This window comes from Solea senegalensis, linkage group LG4, assembly GCF_019176455.1.
Source record: "Solea senegalensis isolate Sse05_10M linkage group LG4, IFAPA_SoseM_1, whole genome shotgun sequence".
In the NCBI taxonomy this organism is placed as follows: Eukaryota; Metazoa; Chordata; class Actinopteri; order Pleuronectiformes; family Soleidae; genus Solea; species Solea senegalensis.
In genome coordinates, this window is record NC_058024.1 from 8,506,119 (window position 1) to 8,527,617 (window position 21,499).

Genomic DNA, 21,499 nt, shown 5'->3' on the forward strand with positions numbered 1-21,499 from the left:
CCTGGTTGATCGCCAAAGCAATGCAGACTCTTCCTCTCTGGTCAGAATAAAGGATTCTGGCTTGGGATCCCACGACCTGAATAAAAACCCAGAGGGAAACCATCACTTGTAGCTGCAGCTCAACCTGTGTGTTTGGCATAGAGAGGGAGAATTCAGGTGTGAATGTCGCAGGACGTTAAAGACCATTTTGTGCTTCCCAGCCTCTCTGATCCAGTGGATGTTATCATTGTACTGCTGCCGGATACGATCGGACACGTTGGCGCCTATTTCCTCCAGCACCGTAGCAGCGATGTCATCTGTCACGGCAAGATCTCGTGCATCACCAGATGTGCACACCCAGCGAAATGGGCCAAAGCCCAAAGAGAAAATGTCCCTGTGGTAAAGACAGACAGTAGAGTCGGCTCACTGTCATCCTGAACAGGATCAATGCTGAATTGAATGTGCTGAAGGAAATGTCTCACCCCATAATATGTTGTACATAAGAAGGATATCGAAACTCTGTTGCTCCTCCGCCAACTTTTTCTACCTCTGCTCCTGCAAAGATCAATAAACACAGCTCTCACCACTGCGCTCTCATTGACCCAATGATAATAATAATAATAATAAAGACAATTTCTGTGTGTGCATTAATTATTCACCAGCTCTCTGGGCCTCCAGGAGAAATGCGTTGCCATAGTCCCAGAAGAACAAACCAGCGTCAGTAAGCTTATTGATGGCCTTTATTTGTCTCCTGAGGCTGTGAGAGTATGTGCAGAGTATGGAATGTCGCTCATTTGTATACATAGCAGAAAATATCCCTGAGATATTTATTATTCTTAGTTCATTAGATTAACCTTTCTTGGACCATCGTACGGAAACGGTTAGGATCAGTCGTCATGAGTTGGTTTGCCTGGCGAAAGGCAAGCTGGACTGGGTAGTAGCCGCCATTGAACGGGTTGTGAAGGGAGGTTTGGTCTGAACCCAGATCCACCAGGAGCTGCCCGGTTCTCTCATACTCCAGCAGCAGCCGCTCCCTGGACACAAATGCAACAGCGAATATAGAATGAAATGGTGTCTTCTTTCAGATCCACGTGGTATGTTGGTGGCAGACAGTTTTAATCTCTCTCTCACTCACCACAGGTCTACTATGTTGCCATGGTAACCCAGACTGAGGGCTGTTTTGGAGCTCTTTGCCTCTCTGTAAAATAATAGAAAAAGTGTCAGATTCATAAATCTATCTACATGCAGAACATATGATGAGAATGCTTTTCATTCCACATTTATTTGACAGCTACACATACAAAGATTCTCAAATCCACCCCTCAAGGTTCTCAATACCACTGACCACGGGTGTCCAAACTTTAGATATTGTGAAGATTTCTGGGTGCCAATGGTCACTTCAGACCTATTTATTTTTTAACAGTAACATTTACATACAAATGCACTGTTAAAAATATAAAAAATTCATTTTCATTGACACAGTTATCATTTTTAAACGGATGTAAAGGAGTGACAAAATGAAAAAGTTAAATAACATAATATGAGATGAGAACATATATCAGGTAGGTTTCCAACCCAGGACTCCGGTTTCAAATCGGTGTCCATGTCCCTCCCTGGCAATGATAATACATTATAAAACCAAAGCTGTGGGTCGTACAAAATCTCACGAGGGCCACGATTGGCCTGTGGGCTGGACTTTGGACATGCGTGCCATACACAGTATTTACTAAAAAGTAGACATACTTTTTGAAGCCTCAAGATTCAGGATTTTGGGCACCTGTACGATACCAATGCTTTATTGTCTCTTTTCCTCTAAATATGAACATACCTTACAGAATAGACATAATTGACCACATGTGTGACTGAAGAAACTAAAACTAGTGATTGAGACCATTAATGATTCAGTAAAAAGTTTAATGACATTATAGATCAAGAGAATATTAAAGGTTTTTTTTCCTATAGACTTCCATGCAAACTCAGTTCTTTTTGCAACCAGCAGAGTCGCCCCCTGGTGGCTAACTGTTCCTTCTGAGCTACACTTTTCAAACTGGAAGACCATGTCTGTTTTATATATGCTCAATACCAGCACAATTGATGAAGTTCAAAAGGAAAGTATCAGACGTTGGATAACCTGATTCGCTGAATGCAGTGCTCTATGTTGCTGGTGACCTCCATCAGCCAGCCCTGCTCGTGTCGTTTTCTAAGAGGAGCCTCGTCCACCTACATGTAGAAGAAGAGTGATTCAGTCACATGGACAGGACTTCCACCATTCACTTCCTCCGCAGTCAGCATTAACAGGAAATGACCTCTGCAATCACACCAATGCAGCCAGCAATGACGGCAGCTTTGGCCTGAGCTCCACTCATGCCGCCGAGGCCAGAGGTGACGAAAACACGACCCCTCAAGTCATCGGAGCCCAGGTACCTGCGGCCGGCATTCAGCACAGTCAGCTGCACAGACACACCACAGGGAAACACATGAAGAGAATTAAAGGCACTATACACCAGACTGCTTTCATTTAACACCACAGTGATTCATTCTTTCTTTCTTTTTCATGTTAAATCAGGTTATAATTATGTCATACTTCTTTTAATTTCACAAACCATCGTGCCATGAACAATCCCCTGAGGTCCAATATAGCAGTAGCTGCCTGCAGTCATTTGACCATACCTGAAAGTGCACATCAAACAGTTTTCATCATTTTTATACATAACCATTAGAAACAGCACTGACAGATAAAAGAGCCCTTTTCAAACTTACATAGTTACACCAAGGGCAAACATCTTTTCATACTGATCTCTGGAAGAGTAGTTTGGAATAACCTGAGTGGAGCAAAAGACAATTAGCAAACCTTTCATGGATCAATTCAACTCAATTCAATTCAGTTTTATTTATATAGTCCAACATCACAAACACAATTTGCCTCTAAGGGCTTAACAGCAGTGTTATAATGTAACAAAGTACAAATACTGTACTTAAGTACAAAATTCATGTATGTGTACTTTACTGTTATTTATATTTCTAGCAACATTTTACTTCATTGTTACTCATTACTACCAAATAAAATCAGAAGAAGAGTTGGTTATGGTCTGTATTTATAGAGCGCTTTTCTAGTCTTGATGTTTTGCCATTCAGCCATTCACACATACTGTATTTCATACTCATTCACACACTGCAACATGGGGTTAAGTGTCTTGCTCAAGGACACATATAGACTAGCACTTTAAGGGTTAGTTAATTAGTATATACTTGTATTATTTGAGTCCGATGTATTGTGTGCATTTAAATGTTCTGTATTTATAAAGCACTTTTCTAGTACTGATGGTCACTCATTCACACCCAGTCACTCACACTTTCATACAGCTCACCTATGCATAGTGCATTTCTATTATTAATGCAGTGATAAGAATAAATAGTTTTGCAGAATATTGAGAGATACACCTTGCCAAAGCGTGAATTAATGATGGCAGCAAATGCTGTGATGGTAGTCTTCAGACATAAACATTGCATGTGGTGAAATAAAGACAGTGGATTCAACTGACATGAAGCAGCGCATGTGTCAAGCACATCCACTGCCCTTGCTTCATAATAAAGCAGCTGCTGTAGTGAATTCTGTGTAGGATATGATATCATAGCCTCTGTATCATGATGAGTATTATATATATAGTAAATATCCTGGTGTTTACCATGCCGTTAGTGATGATGGCACGAGGCGAGGAAGGCAGGCTGGGGAACAGGCCCATAGGATGACCACTGTACATGACCAGAGTTTGCTCCTCGGTCATCTCACTCAGGTAATGCATCACCAGGCGGAACTGCACCCAAACAAACACAGATAAATATAATATCATGTGGATAAAGCTGCAAAACCAATTAACAAAAAACCCCCAGTAAATTCAGGGTTTACCTGGGCCCAGTTACTGAACACCTGCCCATTACCTCCGTATGTGACGAGCTCCTGAGGAAACTGAAAAACAGAGAAAAACATTAAAGTTAGGATTTCACTTCAAGGTTCATTATTATTATTATTATTATTATTATTATTATTATTAAGTGCTGCTTTGTTAGGTAAACATAAGCTCACCTGAGCAACTGCTGGGTCCAGGTTGTTCATAATCATTAACATGATAGAGGCTGCTTGGCGTGTGCGGCATGGGTACTGATCGATGGGGAGAGCTCTGAGGAGACAGAGAGGAGGAGGTCACATGATGACTGTGGTTGAGCAAAGAAACTAAACAGTGGCATCGCAAGAGGAAATGCTCTGGTAATATGACATGTAACATGATCTGGACACAAGGATTCACTATGTGTGTGTGTGTGTGAGAGAGAGAGAGACAGGGTTCTTTTTTGCCATTACAGCTGAACAGTATGGAGAAATACCTAATTGGGACTTTTTTGACTGATATTGTGATTGTGATTTTATTTGTTGTGGTTGATGATGTTCTATTTATTGTCTTAAAAATATTAATGACGATAGTTTCGTGGAAGAATGAGAAGTTAAGTATATGACAACATGTTTTTTTTACAGCATAAGACAATAAAAAAGTAGAACAATTAACCAATTCGCCTTTGTGAATTACATTTATTCAAATTGTAATTATAATATGTAATCAATTAATATACCAGGATAACTGGTTTGACTAATATTGATTTATGAGACACAGAGTAAATCCTCATATATGTTCTTGTTATTCTATATTTTTTATTTCTTGTCATTGGTTTACAGTTCATCAATCACATTTTTATGTTTGCTGTACAACTGTAAAATAACAATCCTGTGTTATTGACCAACCAAGTGTTTGTGTAAAAGCAAATATGCTCCAAATATCTGATTCTGATTATCTGAAGAGTCAAATTCCAATCCCGGTATTAGTGATCATAACATCATCCAGGTTCTTGTTGCCTCACCTCATGCGCAGAGTGGGGCAGAAGCGGTACATGTAGATGTGTCCGTACTGCCGCAGCTCTTGGGCAAACTCAGGTGCGAGTGTTGCGTGGACAGAGGGAGGGAAATAACGCAGAGCATTTCTCAGCGCCAACTGGAGGGAAGAGGAGTTTACAGTAGCTTCGTGAAATCAATACAAATCAAGTCAGACAGATGAGCAGAAAATACTACGAGACGTGAAGAACTCACTGTATCTCTCTTAATTATTGACCCAAGCCTTTACTCTGAGTTTGGGATAATCAGTTCATATCTTAGAGAATAATCCATTTTTTAAGCAGTCCATGAGGAAGCTGTGGTGATGCAATAAGACAGAGTACACACTGTGACAAAAAAACGCCGACCGTGCTTCTGTATCTGACACACTGCAAAGCTGCAAACCTGATTACGTCCCTTCATGATAATGTTAGGCAGAAACCAGTGGATTTACTAACATCAGGGGTGTCTCTGTTGCATTTAGATGTGCAAGAAAGAACAGGGTGGAGAAGCTACAGTCTCATATGATCCACATATGATCTAAATAATCGAAATAAAGCAATGCAGAAATCCAGAATAAGAATGTATGGTTGTCACGTGACAGTCGAGCATCATTACAGCTGGAAATATGTGGCTAAACTGAGGAGTTTATGAACCTGTGTGCACACAATGAGCTGTTACCACAAACTCACATTCAGTAACAGTCCATCATTTTATCATTTTAAGCACAGATCAACTGAAAAGTGGTTTTATATTTTCCACTTGAGCGGCCCCTCGTGACCACACTGGACGCTCATTGGCTCCCAGACTATTTGAGTTTGAGACCCCTGCTGTACAATGCTAAAATAAGCAAAACACATGAATTTGCTGAGGAGTTTGTGTAACCCTCTCAGGGAACTGAACATATTCGATATTTTAATTTATGTGGAACTGACAAACAGTCACCAACAATTGTTGAGCTTCAAAACAACAACAACTTTCTATAAAAAATATATATAAATTCTATAAATAGTACTAAAACCCAAAGAGTACTTACACTCTTTGGGTTTTTGCCTCAGGGTGCACACTCAGATCTCTGACTAACCAGACACCAAAGAGAAGCAGTTTCAGACAGAATTCCCTGACCTGAGAGGTTAGTGTTCAATTATTTATTGTTAATTTATCAAAAATTAACTTGCCCTTGTTTGGAAAAAGGTTCCGCACCCAAAAGTAAGGCATGCACAAAATGCCTGTGAATGTTCTCAGTCATCCAGGTCATTGTATCCTCAGTAGTTTACATAATATACAACTGGGTTTGCTGAGGTGTTATTTAATATGGTGACTGATGAAGCCATCAAGAAATATTATTCATTATATGGGTTAGTTTAAGAAGTTTACACTATGGTAAATTAAAGCTTGAATTACTACTTGTAAAAATGACTACAGTGTAAAAATGACGGATTCTTTGTATTTACTCACCCGCTCTTCTTCTGCTGTGAGGTTTGGAGTCCGAATAGGAGCATGTGGCAAACGGGGATCTCTTCCCTGTTTTGGTGGCAAAGGGTCCAGAGGTAAACCACTGCATAACTCCTTTAAATTGGACATAATGCTGGGGACCTAGAGACAAAAATCAGGCGGCAGCTCACACTTTCCACTGCAAAAAGATCCTGTAAGGACAGAAACAGTGAACTTTTTAAAGGTCGGAGGGCGATCACTCTTCGCCCTCTTGTACCATTGGCTTTTTTGGTTGTCTTTGCCCATCACAATCCACCAATGGTACACAGGGGATCGAACAGGGTGTTTGGTAATTATTGATCGGCACATGCTTGAGTAGAAAAACAGACCTCTGCCCTCTGATGCTTCGACATGTAACTTAGTTAAACAACAATGACAGAATCTTTGGACAGGTCAACAGCTTTGTAGTTTTTTTTTTTTACTGACACTAAATGAATGAATGACATGAACCTTACAGAGTTTTACTGCCCCCTGTTGACTTCATTTGTAACTAATCCAGCCATCACAAATACTTGTTTTAATAAAAATGTAATACTATAAATATGACATGAGGTGTAAAAGCATAGCATACTCACACAATTATATAATTTACACTGTAAATGTGCCCTGTATTTAAAGATCCATAGATCAAATGCAAACAAATCATGAGGAAAAATGGAAACAACAAACTATGGGGTGCGTCTTTGTGCATGTTCTTCTGACACTCATCTCCATGACATGGTTTTACAGCCTGCACTGGGTTCAGTACAAACGCTCCACTGAATCATCATCAACACAACAATGTAAAATACAGATAGTAGTTATGAATAGGGATGGGACAATGCCCCTTTTTTGTGTCCAATACCGATATCACAAACTCAAGTATCCAATACCAATATTAGTCTGATAAAGTAATTTCAGACCATTTAATGAACTATGAAGCAACACATTTATGCTCAGGACCAATATCAATACTGACCGACACCGACTCCCATCTCATCAAAAACCATCTCTCTATTTCAATTAAAATACTGAAATAAATGGGGGTCTGGGCCCCAGAAACATGACATGGGGCCTCAGGTAAATACTGCTTCTCTTTTTTTGTGACAGCTTGGAAAATAGAAATTTCCAATTTATGTAATTTACAGGACATGTAATAATTGTAGGTTTTAAAACACACAAGAAAATGGGGTTATCTTAACTTATCTTGGGACACAAATAAATATTTGATGTGGTCTTTCTTACACTGGTCGCTGATTGATTTGTTGTAATATCCATGAATATCAGTACGATGTAACTGTCAATCCATGCTCTGTACAACAGAGATTTCTCAGCCCTATTTCTAACCAGGATAGATTCTGTTTTTTTTAGTCTTTCAAACACAACCATACCCAAACCATTTCCATGGTCGTCATACGGGCAAAGCCATAAACCTGAATGAGTTAATACATCAAAAGCAACAACATCCGTTTTTAGTGAAACAACTCAAAGAAGAAATCAAAGTTTTTGAAAAAGTTTGTTCTGAAATTTATTTTTTGTCACATTTAAAATATTCCAACTCTCACTTTAAAGTCAATATTTTTCATGTATATGTAAAGCCTATATACAGAAACAATATATTGTGTCTGGAAAAAAAAGTATACTTTATACTAAACAAACAATTCAAAAAAATAAAACAAAGAGGGAAACAATAATAACTGTGATGAGTGTTAATACTGTAAATCCATGGGGGAAGTCATACGGTAAGACTGTGTCCTTTGAATGATTAATAAAGTGAGTGTCCACACAACTGTGTTTAAATGGAAACTGTAACAGTCAGAAAGATCAGGGAATGTACGATAGTGGATCAGAGTCTGACGCTTCAGCTTCTGGTCCACGGCGCTACCTGAATGACATGTTTACAGAGAAATGTCAAAAATCAAAGAATAAATTAAAAAAAAAAAACAAAGACGACGTGAGAGTGCTTGACCGCCATCTTCAATATCGAGCAAGACTGCATAGTGAAGCACTCGCTCATCAGTCTGAGAAAAGAATCAAACTTTCACACGATTATAAAGAGGCCTTTAATAAAACTTGGGAAGCTTTAACTTCTGTGTGTTACTTTAGAAGATACTTGAGAGGACGTGTGGAGGAAGCTTTATAGTCAGTGTGTTTGTTGAGCAGGTGAGGGACAGATCCATGCGCATTTGCAAGGTCAAGCCAGGTCGTGGGTCACTCTCCATGCAAGGAAGGAGTGATCTTCCAGTTTCTCTCTGGTGAATTCCAGCCTTGCATGATCTGCTTCCTCAAGCAGTTGTCCAATGAGGGGATTCTTGAAAAAATGTCCCTATTCTGTGCTCCACGGGTTGGCTGGTCTACACATGATCCCCACCATATCCCTTTGAGACAGTCTTTCTCAACTGATGTTGTCCTTGTCCCAGCTATTGCCATTGATGCACTAGTTGTTCAGTCTCTTTCCTGCCTCCGTTTTTGCTCAGGCACAGTAACTTTCTTGGTGGTACTTGTGCCAAACTCTTAAAACTCCTTGTAAAGACTATCTCCCAGCAGGTTGATCTTTGAACAATTGCTGACCTTTAGACACCTAATTTTCTCTCTCCTAGCAGGGGCTTTCCTCTCTTTGACTCTTGGCTCTGGTTTTTCAGGTCAGGTGGATGCATGTTCTTGGTGCTCACTTTGTGCTCACTCTCCACCTCAGAGATCTAAGCCAGACGGCCCTCCCTCAGCACCAGAGTGTGCATTAGCACCGTGATTCCTGAACCTGACCTTTGGTCCCTCTTGAATGACCTGCCACTGCAGTCCACTGTTGCTCCTGACCCGTTCCACCACACTTTGTTCTGCTGGTGGATTTGCAGCCACCATAAAAAGTCACCTTTTTTCCCCATCCGCACACACAGTTGTTCGAGTTCTTATCATTGTTTATGTTACAGTTATTTCCTTGTGATCAGTTCAATTAGGCCCATCTTTCACCCTGCCTCTTGGAGAGCCTGTGGGTTGTTTGTCGTCTGATGTAAAATAGATTGCAAGTTTGAAGATCCGAATAAAATTTGGCAGGGTAGTGGCCTTTCTAGAAGAACATCATGCTGCCTAGTTCGCTCTGTTCTTTCACAAAAATCTCAAAGTACTGATAGATGATGGTGACAGCCAGCAGGATACCAGTGCCGGAGCCAATGGCGCCGAGGAAGTCTGCCATTACTGACAAAGCACCGATACATAGTCCACCAAAGGCAGCTGCAGTAGGAATGTACCTAGAATGCACAGAGACATTGAAGAAGAGTAGTGAGTTTACATTTTAAACGTTAAGGGAACGTTCATTCATCAAGGCCCATTGTTGTTCAGATTTAGGCAAGAACATTTTCATGTCTTTCTGGTAAACGTGAAGTTACAGCCAGCAGTGGGAAGGGGAAATTTATATCCCGCTGAATAATCGTGATATATTGTAAATGCAAGTCCGAGTATGTAATTTGCAAACTTTTTTCATCTCAGGCACTTTAACAACACTCTAAAAGTCCCATGTTTCACTTTAGGATTTAGTTTGAAAAACACTCAAGATAAGGTTAGGGGATTTAATATAACAATGTGTAGGGTTAGGGTTAGAGACAGTGACAAAGAGGAGGATAGTTTATGACCCTTTAAACGACAAACCATGTACTGCTAATGCAGCAGAGGAGCTGAATAAAAGAAAACAAATACAAATCTGTAAATGATGTTTGATTTTCACCTGTTCAGTTCATGAACCATTGAGGTTTCTCTGTGTCCCCTCATCACCATCTGCTGCTCCTTGAGCTGTTTCGCCACCTGGATAATAATGAAGAACAGAATTATAAAACACAGTCTGTTTAAAATAAACCACGACTGTCTGCATCAGCTTTTGAGGCCCTGGATCCTGATTTAATCTTTTTACTATTGAGTATCTTCTGATAATGAGACCTTATCTGATAATAGTATTTGCCTAGATAACGGAGCTGGTACGACCTTAACCAACACCATGTTTGTTTACCAGATGATTGATACAAAAGCATTGGTGTATCTGTCCTATACCAACAGTGATGTTCACCCTCTGTGCCTCCACGGGCATGTTTGAATGTGGGTGTAAATATCATGGCAGAGAGGACAAAGCTAATAGGAGCAGATCAAAATGAGGCATTGTATCAAAATATGACTAATTACATTGAACAAAGGTAGTGATCAGAGTGAGGTGATTGGGGTGGATGCTGATCTCCATCCAGTTAAGAAAATGCAACTCACATCTTTAGCAGAGGAGCCAGAAACTTCAATCCAGGTCTTGGAGAAGAAGGCACATGATCCGAGCATGAAGATAATGTAGATGACTGCATGCACTGGGTCTTCTAGAACAGAGCCAAATGACTCTGGGGGGGAGAGGTAGTAACAGAGTCCACCAACAGGGTAGGCACGTGCTGGGCCGCCTGATATCGCGTCCTACAAATGATGTCAAAATAAAGAATACATGCTTTGATTGTCAGGCAATTGTTCTGACATGTAGTACTTAAAAGATAAAGTCACTTAAGTCAACTCAGATTACATGTATACTTACAGACCAAGTTCCAAGCAGATTAACCAGGAAATTGCCACTGAAGCGTGTGGAGAGCATCTGGGAGATAACATATAAGTTGGAGACCAAGGCCGACTGCAAGATGATGGGGATGTTGGAGGTGTAGAAGAGTTTGATGGGGTAGGTGTTGTACTGGCCACGGTAGCAAGCTGACTTGATGGGCAGATCCACTCTGAATCCCTATAATAAGAGGTGAATATGAATGCATGAACAACTTATCCATCTATTTCTGAAGTCATAGTAAGCCGATTTCAAATATCCAAACAGTTAACAGTGACAGAATAGCTACAAACCTGAAAATATATGACTACACCAAAGACAAATATTGTGGCAATGAGGTTCATGAGGTTGGGCAGATTCTGCCTGTAGAAAGCCTCTCTCAGAGCACGCACTTTGTCTGTCCGAGTTGCGAGCAGATGGAACAGAGCAATGATTGCTCCCTCAAACTCTGTGCCTAGTAACGCAAAAAAATCACAAATGTAAGGTACATTTCTGTGCTGCGCAGAACAGCAGCAAGAGGAAGTTGTTTGCATTTATCAATCACACATTTACCAACCCACTTACCTCTTCCTGTGTTCATCGTCGTGGGGCTGAAGGCCTTCCAGACAATCGTCTCACAGATGTTGGTAGCGATGAAGAGTGAGATCCCAGAACCGAGACCATAACCCTTTTGGAGCAACTCATCCAGCAGCAGCACAATCATCCCAGCAACAAACAGCTAAAGGAGGACACAATAAGTACATTCATGAAGGAAAATAACTGACACAGTCACATGACACTGATTCTATAAATGGGTTTGTTTGAAGTCTCATTATATCGCTATAAAACTAGTGCAGTAGCCGCATTTCAAGCTTCAACTGACTCAGCATCACATGCATGGCACATTGCCCTGCAAAATCCTCTGTCTAGGCATGGGGAAGCAGCTTGTTTAGCAAAGACAGACGGACGGTCTTTGACTTGTAATATGTGTGTATGTTATTTTAAGCCCAACACTTGCAGTTCTATGGGATCAAATGTTATGTGTGTAAAATAACTGGAAGCAAAGAAATTGAACTCATAAGAAAAGCATGGTCCTGCACAGCATGTCTTAATTTTTCCACTCAGTTCAGTGTAACCTTTATTTCACTAGGAAGTTACATTTAGATTAGAATCACCTTCCTAGAATAAACCCTGTTCAGGTCACATATTTTTGTTGTCCAATGAGTCGCATTCTCACCTGAATAATGATGAGCAGACAGATTCCAGTGCCCATCTCTGAGGGATCTCCATACATGCCAGTCATTACATATACGATGGCCTGACCAATGGTGATGATCATTCCAAACACTGAAAATCATTCACACAAATTAGTCTATGTTAGTATTTGTATATTTTATATCTACCCTGATGCTTACATATCACCTGGTGAGACTTACATTTCTGAGCTCCATTGAACAGGGCTCTGTCCTTTGGTGTGTCGCCAACTTCAATGATCTTGGTTCCAGCCAGCAGCTGCATTATCAGGCCTGAGGTGACAATAGGCGAGATACCTAGCTCCATCAGCGTACCTGGAGGACAGATATTTAAGATATTTATAAACAGCTGGAAAGGAGACATACATTTCATATTCTATTCTATTAGCTGGTAAAAATACCTCTGTTTGAGGCCAGAATGACTCTCATCCAGTAGAATGGATCTGCAGAGTCTGACGACATGATGCCAAACAGGGGGATCTGGATGAATGAAAAGGAAAGTATTTAAATGACATGTTCTCATACTAAGAGGTCTTAATGTCACTTCATCACTTCAATTAAACAGTGATTATATTTAATCAAGTAAAGCATCAACCATTCTCTGGTTGCAGCTTTAATAGACTTATTTTAAGAATAATATTCAAACAAAATACATAAATTGATGACTAATACTCAGATTTCAAGACAATTTGGACACAACATGAATAATTAAAAATACTCAATAATTACAGCTGATATAATGATAACAACAACTTTATTCAGATATCACATGTACTGGAGGATGCAGGACAAAATGCTCAACATTGACAGCTAAAAAAACCAGATAACTCACTATACAATAAAACATAAAGCTAACTTAATATAACTTTTAGTTGACCACTTATGATTCTACTTAAGCCTTATATAAAGTTCATAGTAGCCAGTCCATTTAGTCCCTTTATGGAATTGTAATTCAATGTAAATAACTTACCTGGCAGCACACCAGGAAAATGAAGAGAGTGATGGCAGTCCATAATACCTTTTCTCTGAACTGGATCTAGAAGGTCAATACATTAATGTAGGTTTAATTGACAGTTACAGCAAAGCCAAGTTGATGTATTGTAACATACAAAAGTTAAAATATATCACTATAAATGCACACCTTTCTTTCTGGTTTTTGGATCTCTGGCAACACTGCACAGAACGGCTTTATCACCTCCAGGAACTTGACTAGAAACAAGCAGAGGTGAGTTACATATAGGATGATGTGAAAATATCCTGCCTAACATAATTGCAGAAAATGACTGCAATAATTGTAAAACATGTGCTGTGAATATAGCATTTTGAAAGATGCTTTAAGATTTACACCAACATGAGGTTTACTTTACATACTCGCATGCATTTAAATATGTAACATGGTTAAGTCAAAATGTGCATGAAGCTTTGAAGGTCGTGTTATGAATTTATCACATTGGTGTTTATTTGCCGTGCAAATCTGACAGAGCAGCTCACTACTTTCAGTTTGCTTTTAAACAATAATGAGCCTCGTTTTCTGGAAATGTGTTCCAGCGTTTGAAAAAGGTTGGTCCTCAGCAGTACGTGGCAGTCAGTGGGGGAGGTCTACGCTTACATTTGAATGATTAGGAAACTAACACATTTTAAGTGAAAAATAAAAAGACTAAAGTGTCGCAGTGTTTCCTGTCAATGTGCTCGCATTTAAATGTACGTGTCGTGTTTTGTTTGAAAAGAGCGGAGAGGAGGTTCAGGTTCGAGACAATACTGATTCTGTAAAGCGTCGTCATCACTAGACTGTCAATGTATTTGAATGAGAGTCTGACTAGTTGCCTCGCAGAATGTTTCCGCCTAACAGGAAACGCTACGTTTCAATAATATCACCATAAACATGAATGAATGCAGCGTGTAAAAGTCACGACACGAAGAAATGTATCCTCCTGAACAGGAAGTGAAAATAACGGGATTAGCAAGTGACAACTAGGTAGCTAGCCGCGGCAGCTAGCCGCCTGTTCTCAATGATGCCAGTACCCTCAACGTTATCTAAATAAGTTGTCAAAAAAAACAACAAAACAAACACTTTGTCTCTTTGAGAAGAATTGAAGTCTAATTCGGGTAAATTGCGGAAGAGATACTCACTGCCCATGATGCTTCCACAGTCCACCTGTACACTTCTTTACTGAGTCAATCCGTCCACAGTCAGTCAGTATCACCACAGAGCAACTGGTGTTGTGGCGAAAAGAGACTGCATGCCGAAAATCGACTGCAGTTGACGTGAACGCGCATCATTTTTTGTCATGTTGACTTGGAGCGGGGACAGTGTTGGTCTTTCAGTCTCGCCTCTGTCTTTCTGTCTCGCTGGCTCCCTCTGAGCCCACTTTCTTCCATTACCTGTAACCTATAAAACGAACACAAGAATTAAACGGTGGCACTTGTAAAAAGTCGTTCACGTCGGGTGCAGTCGATTTTCGGCAAGTAGTCTTTTTTCGACACAACACCGACAAAAAAGGAAATAGAGGAGGAGAAACTGAAGAGACACGTCACCACTACAGACTCACGAGAGAAACACCGTTCAAAGCAGAGGTTCTAAAACTTGTTGTACCCCGTACCACCTGAGGAAAGACTGACCTCCATGAAGTAGCATCATTAAGACCACACACATATATATATATATATATATATATATATATATATATATATATATATATATATATATGTATATATATATATATATATATACACATATATATATCTGTCACCAAATTCAGCCAAGGACATTTCACAGAACGTATTCTAAATAAGATAATTTATTGTCGACTCTTTTCAGCCTCAGTCACACTGTAGAGCACGTTATCACTAGAACTGGCACTTATTATAATGTGTCAAAAACTGCTCCACATGTTTGACCACATGAGGGTGCTGCCATATCACTAGTGATATGTGTGTCTCACTCACTCTACAGCTCACAGAGATACTGAGCTGGATCTGTGGGTCAAGACCATTAACTGTTATCCCCAAATTTGCACGTTTTTAGACTCTGGGAGGAAACCAGAGAACACCACACACACACACACACAGGGAAAACATGCAAACTATATGCAGAAAGGCCCTTGTGCCAACCGGGTCACAGACATGGGTCTTCTTGCTGCAAAGACAATAGTGCTAACCACTACACCAACATGTGGCCCAATGCAGGAAAAATAGTTCTCTCCTGCTGTTGTGATTCATCACATTTGCTACAGAGTAGCCTATATCATGTGCACTAGAGGTTAAGGGTTGAAGTTAATGGGTTTTGAACTGGTGGATTTAATCGTCCTTGTAATCCAACATGGAACACTGTGTTCTGGGCTTCATGCATCAGGTTACATAATCACCTACAGATCACAGACCCTTAACTCCCCCCTGCAGGCCTTTTCTCACACAACATTCGAGGGTCCAGCTTTCAAAATCAAAAAGTCTCTGAGATTCAAGCTGGCAGTCTGAGCGTACTGTACATGTGTAGCTGTGGTCATATATTCAAATTGACTAGATTAATGAGTCACAACACAGGTCAACAGCCATAACTGCTAATCTCATCACATTACCATGTGCTTAAGGACAAAGGTAACATGTTGCTTTTAAGCAAACACTATGTTGACCATGACATTTTCACTTAACTTAACTTAACTTAACGTAAGGCACTGGATGGAAATGTAGTTAAATCCACAAACAAACATGCTTATGCAAGAGTCAAGCCTCTGGTTGCTATGGAGGACAATTACCATGAATTGTACAATCCATGTACACAATGTCATAGTAATCAAGACAGTCGCTGTTCTTTCCTTTGTACCTTCGGTGTATTCTGTCTGTCCTGACTGAAGGAGAGGAACTATCAAAGAGAGAAATTGTGGCAGTGTGTGATGTCTGTTGTTGCAGATGGTTAGTAAGTCATTTGGCTCATCCATGAGTCTTGGTTATGTTACTGTTTACATCACTTTCGTAATAAATTGATTTCTTTTTGCTGACTCTTAGTACAATGGTGTGTGAAGACCAAAATGAACCATTACCACATTTGTGAAGAGTTTGACGAAAGAGAATGAGTGGGACGCAAAACACAATGATGTGGTATTTTCATTAAAGATAGTGTCGTATCTGTATTTAGATGAATAAAAGCCTCATGGAGTTGTGAACAGGGAGCGATGCACTGTTTTTCACCTTGTTGCCTCGCTGTAATCTAGTTGGAACAGCAGCGCTCAGCTCAACCTCTGTAACTGTCTTACATAATCTCTTTATCGTTCTCTGATTTTGCTCTTTTCGTGTAAACACAGCCACGAGAGTCAGATGAACCCAGGGAAGGTCATGTGTGCACTCTTGTTTTGTGAAAGAGTTTATTTTAAAAGAAGACTAAATTTTTTTTCCCCTGATTAAAATTGTGCCTCACAGCTAGTTGACCTGAGAAGGCCGCTTCAGAAGTTTTGTTTTTGTTTCATGCTAGGAATGACCAATTTGCCCTGTCTGAGATAAAATAGATCAGACAGAGTCAGGAGACCTTTATATGTTCCCTCCCATTTGGCACACACTGAATTGCCGCTATTGTGGGCTACTTCAAGGCTTTTGGAGTTGTTGTCCGCATGTGAACAGTAGGGAGAATCTTCTGTGTTAATAGGTCTGTGTAATAAGACACTGACAACCTCACTGAGGCTCACTGTCAACACAAATGAGAATTTGGACCATTTTTCATCATTCAACATCTCTGCATGCGTTTATATTCATCACAGCAGAGAAACAAAAAAGTACATGACGTCAAAAAACATTGTACAGTGTCACAGCCGTGGACTGTCATTTGTCAAGGTGGAAAATGCTCGACACAGAATGCATTCAACCAATGAAAGAATGAAATGGAGACTAATTAGACGATTAATACGCATCATATTCATAATCGTTTATTCTGCCTTTGTGTCTCAGAGTCTTCCACGTGTTTGTCACATGGTAAGAGGTCCCCATTTCTGTCTCTTTGGCAAAATATTATATATAGCAAGAATGTGCACAGTTCATAGCACACATAGGACCACACCAGCTGTCAATCACACTGGTGTCCACTCCTTTGTGCTGTGCTTTAACGTATATTCTTCATTCAATGGGAACATATTTTATAAAAGTGACCTTGCGTTCTATTGAAACAGAGGTGAAACTGCTGGCTGAGACCATTAACTGATCAGGAAAATGTTTACGAACATTGCAAATCAAGTGAGAATTAGCCTAATTTTCCGTTCAAACTGAGTTATTTTTGCAACCACTGGACTGTATATTTTTACTTTCCAGTGTTCCTCACCAGGCAAACTAAAACACTTCCACTTTTTATATACGGTCTATGGTCGTCACATATGCGGGTTTTGCCAATTGGCAAAAGTGTGTTTTAACTCTAGGAAGGTGGCCAATCACTGTCAGTTTCTTTGTTCTCTAGAAAAGCTATAAAAGGGTAGATATTCTGTATTCACGGTGAAACAACGTGTGATTATTATGTAAATACTGTCTCCTTATTGTTGATCAATAATAATATTTCCGTCTTGTGCTTTTATTTTTAAACATCTGTTTTTAACCCTGACAGTGGTGTTGAGGGACAAACCACAACACAACCTGGACTGACAGGTATAATCCAGATGATTCCAGACCACAAACTGTTTACTCATAGCATTTCCCTGTCCTGTCTCGTCTTGTCTGAGTTATTTAAAGCACACATACTCATTTGTGTCAGTATGAAGCATGAGCAGGGGTGTGCTGTCCAGACAGTCTCTTACATAAAGTATCTATCTATCTATCTATCTATCTATCTATCTATCTATCTATCTATCTATCTATCTATCTATCTATCTATCTATCCCTCCATCCATCCATCCATCCATCCAACTATCTATCTATCGCTCAGCTCTCATTAACCCTCCAGAGAGACAAAGGTGAAAGAGTGTCAGCTTGATTATTTGTACGACACAGTTAAAAATGAGCTACAAGGCCAGAGCACAGTGTGTTCACTTTTACTGTGTCATAAATGCTGCCTCTGATCAGCTACCACTTGTTTCCTCCTGGTGTCTGTGGGTTGCTATCTGATCGATCTCTTGAACAGGGTTGAAGGAAGGTTGCATAACTGTGGCTATGACATCATGATCTTTGAACACATGATGACATGTAGTGTACAAGTGTGTGGTGAAAGAGAGCCTCAAGGTTGCTCCTGTAATCCAGCCACCGTTTTTGTGTAAAAAGTGTGCTTTCTTGTCGCGACAGTGAGCGGCACATTTATTTTTTTGAGCAAACAGTTGTTAACCCCTGTAAAATGTTGACTTTGCATAATGTAATGACAACTCATTATGTTACTCAATAACTCACCGTCAGAGGGTCCAATCCGGCCCACAAGATGAATTTGTTAAAATTTCACACTAACCTAAACGTCATGTCAAATGCTCCAGATACCCGTGACTAAATGTTTGTGCCTTTATAGATCCAGTGTGCTGTGTAAATAGTAAATTTAGGCATGATATTGTTGAAATTGCACTTATTTCTCAATAAATGTCATGTTTTGTAAAATTATCCTTCATTAAATGTAAAACAAAGGAGAAAAAACAAAGGGGTTCTTGTTGTTCATAGGTTATTATGCTATTATTTTACTATTTTTACTGGTCCGGCCCCCTTGAGATCAAATTGTGCTGTATGTGGCCCCTGAACAAAAATGAGTTTGACACCCCTGCATATAGGAGGTAAGAATTGTTGACATTAAAATGCACAGAATATATACTGCAGTACGATGATTCATGAAGGATAATCTCATAAGAGACTGCATGGTTTAAGGCCTACATTAAAAACAGGGTACATGCATTCAATGTTTATTGAAGAACAGACTCAAATAATCCTAGCTTTTCTTTCTTATATGAGCCACCTTAAAGTAAAATGTTCACCCTGGCCTTAATGTTTATAAGTGTGGGTGTGAAAGTGAATACTAATTACAGCAACTGTGTGATCCTACAGGGCAAATACACCATTCTCTATTATGTCCACTAAAAGTGCTTGTTTTTGCCAATAAATAGCTCAAATAGTTTTTTGTAAAAGTCTAACATCACTACAGCACTAATGACATTTTACCTCTACACAGTTGCATGGTTATTGTATATATATATATATACAATGAGTTGTTCATATATATATATAGATATATATATCTATATATATATAGATATATATATATATATAAACAACTCTACACTGCTGTAATGTATCTATTTTCCACATTGTAGAACAAGGAAGTACGCCGCTGTTCCAATTGAAGAGATCATACTTGTGTACTCGGCCAGTGTGTACTTCTACAGTGGAACTTCTCAAGTATGTACTTCCCAACCTTGGGTATTGAGAAAGGGCCAGAGTCTGTGTTCCGGTCATACAGGAAGTACTGAACGATTCTGTGAACAAGTCTTTTTAACTAACTGATTCTGATGATTCAGTACACTGAAAACAACTGCTTTACAAGTCACTAGTCATTTGTGTGTTTGTGTCGCGTGTAACACGGCGTGCTATGATGACTCCGCCCACGTTGAGGAAGTACTATACTAATGAAAAACCATACTAGAGTGGAGCTGTGCCGAGGCGAGCTGTGTTAGAACTGTATAGTGGAAAAGCGCCCTTAGGCCCAGGTTAAAAGAATCCTGGAATTCCCTTATTAAATGAAGTGCTATACTACTGAGCCTGTCAACAGAGGGGAAGGCTGGACGAGGCCTGCAGGCCTTGACTTTGACATACTCTATGGTTTAAGACGTAGCATCAATATTGCTCTTGCCCTCAGCACCATTTGGTCATTTAGTATTTATTCCTACTTCTTGCTTCTGTCCGACTCATACACATAAACACTCGGTTACTTGTTGCTTCTATGTGACAACAACCTTTGAACTGTGACGACTTCATTATGCTATGCTTCCATGACGCTATGTATGCAATACAGGCCTACAAGGAAAAACATACTCACACACACACACACACACACCAGTGTGTTAAACCACGTATGCCACAGGAACGCATGTGCTCTCATGTGTTATCCTCACACCAGCTCTTACATCATAACCTCGGGTATTGTGGTCATCATGAACATGTCGGTGCTTTAAAGAGATTTCAAAATCACCACTTGGATCCAGTAACCTTCAGCTGCATCACACAAGTATGTTTATATGTTAAAGTATATATCATTTCATTAACATTAAAAGAGTATGAATGAACTGAACATATTCATGAAATCCTGTGTTGCAGGAGGCAGCTGATGAGCAGGGAATGCGCAGATATTTTTAGATGTGAGAGGGGGAGAGGATAATCCCTCACATCTTGTGCCTCACGCTATCATTTCTCCTACGCTGTGACTCAATTTGATCTCGCTTTATTCACTCAAGCTCAAAAACCAACCATCTAGCATAGACATATCTGTATTTCAGACGTGTATGCAGGCGTGTAAATTCGTAATCTTGGAGCTGAACGCTACCAATCAATTGTGCTTGAATGAGACGAGCAGCGTTGAGGTTCTCTCGTCAGTCTACGCCTCCTCAGCTGACACCCTTTGGCCTGCTACCAAAAATAGTTTACACCTCAGTGAGTTTCAGTGTGTCACATACTTTGTACCAGGCCGGGGGTATAAGTGTGTTTGCGTGTTGATGTGCACGTCTTATTTATTTGTTGGCACAAAATCATCCACAAAGTGCATCTTTTTTTCTATTTCAGACGAGTAAGAACTCATTTCACTGCACAGCTGCATGTGCGTGCCCTTGCCTCACACCCCGTGCATGCATTCTGATGCTGGGTGTGATCTGACGTCCACACGACTGTCCAATTGTGATCAAAATGTCAGGATTTGGCTGGCATGACAGGTATGAACCAGGCCCAGTCAGACCAGTGAAACCAGTTTGTGGGCAAGCCAACCAACAATGAATAACTTTCCCCAATTATGAACAAGTAAATATGAATAGATTAGCTTACCTTAACCACCTCTTATTGTTTATTTACTTATGTCACATGACATTAGATGATCAGGCTTTGAAAGGAGGCCTAACAGTCTTAAGAAATCACCCCACCCATCATGTGATGAAGTTTCCACTCAGTCAGTCAGTTTTTCCGTTCACCTGCTCTCCTCAGCTCCACGGAGAGAGGAAAGCCGGTGAGGCTGACTACAAAGCTGCCACTTTGACAAGCAATTTATTTCACTGTGTGTTCTGTGGGTTTGTGGGGATAAAATAAACAACACTGAGTCATCTGAGTTTGCTGCTTTGGAGCTGCTTGAATGTGTCGGTGCCGGCTAACAGTTTCTAATGCTTCCTGCTTAGCGCCACAGCTTGA

The 21,499-nt window shown here is 40.0% G+C and overlaps 2 protein-coding genes across 2 annotated transcripts; both read right to left on the reverse strand.

The window, feature by feature from the left end:
• Position 1: 1 nt before the first annotated feature.
• LOC122767943 (urocanate hydratase-like) lies at positions 2-6,619 on the reverse strand (the record flags this gene model as incomplete). The annotated part of the gene is made up of 15 exons (XM_044023521.1): positions 6,356-6,619; positions 4,888-5,018; positions 4,064-4,157; positions 3,887-3,946; positions 3,666-3,794; positions 2,740-2,801; positions 2,583-2,649; positions 2,286-2,429; positions 2,111-2,199; positions 1,115-1,177; positions 834-1,013; positions 639-736; positions 462-534; positions 184-373; positions 2-76 (listed from the first exon to the last, which is right to left on the reverse strand). Coding segments are annotated over exons 1-15 (1,581 nt in total), but the record flags the coding sequence as incomplete, so codon positions are not given.
• Positions 6,620-8,419: 1,800 nt separating this feature from the next.
• On the reverse strand, positions 8,420-14,387 carry LOC122768744 (protein transport protein Sec61 subunit alpha-like 1). Its single transcript, XM_044024948.1, has 12 exons — positions 14,303-14,387; positions 13,314-13,381; positions 13,143-13,208; positions 12,574-12,652; positions 12,356-12,487; positions 12,157-12,266; positions 11,505-11,658; positions 11,234-11,394; positions 10,923-11,120; positions 10,616-10,807; positions 10,089-10,165; positions 8,420-9,615 (listed from the first exon to the last, which is right to left on the reverse strand). The coding sequence occupies exons 1-12, from the start codon at positions 14,307-14,309 to the stop codon at positions 9,435-9,437; spliced, it is 1,425 nt and encodes a 474-aa protein (XP_043880883.1). The 5' UTR covers positions 14,310-14,387; the 3' UTR covers positions 8,420-9,434.
• Between the last annotated feature and the right edge of the window lie 7,112 nt (positions 14,388-21,499).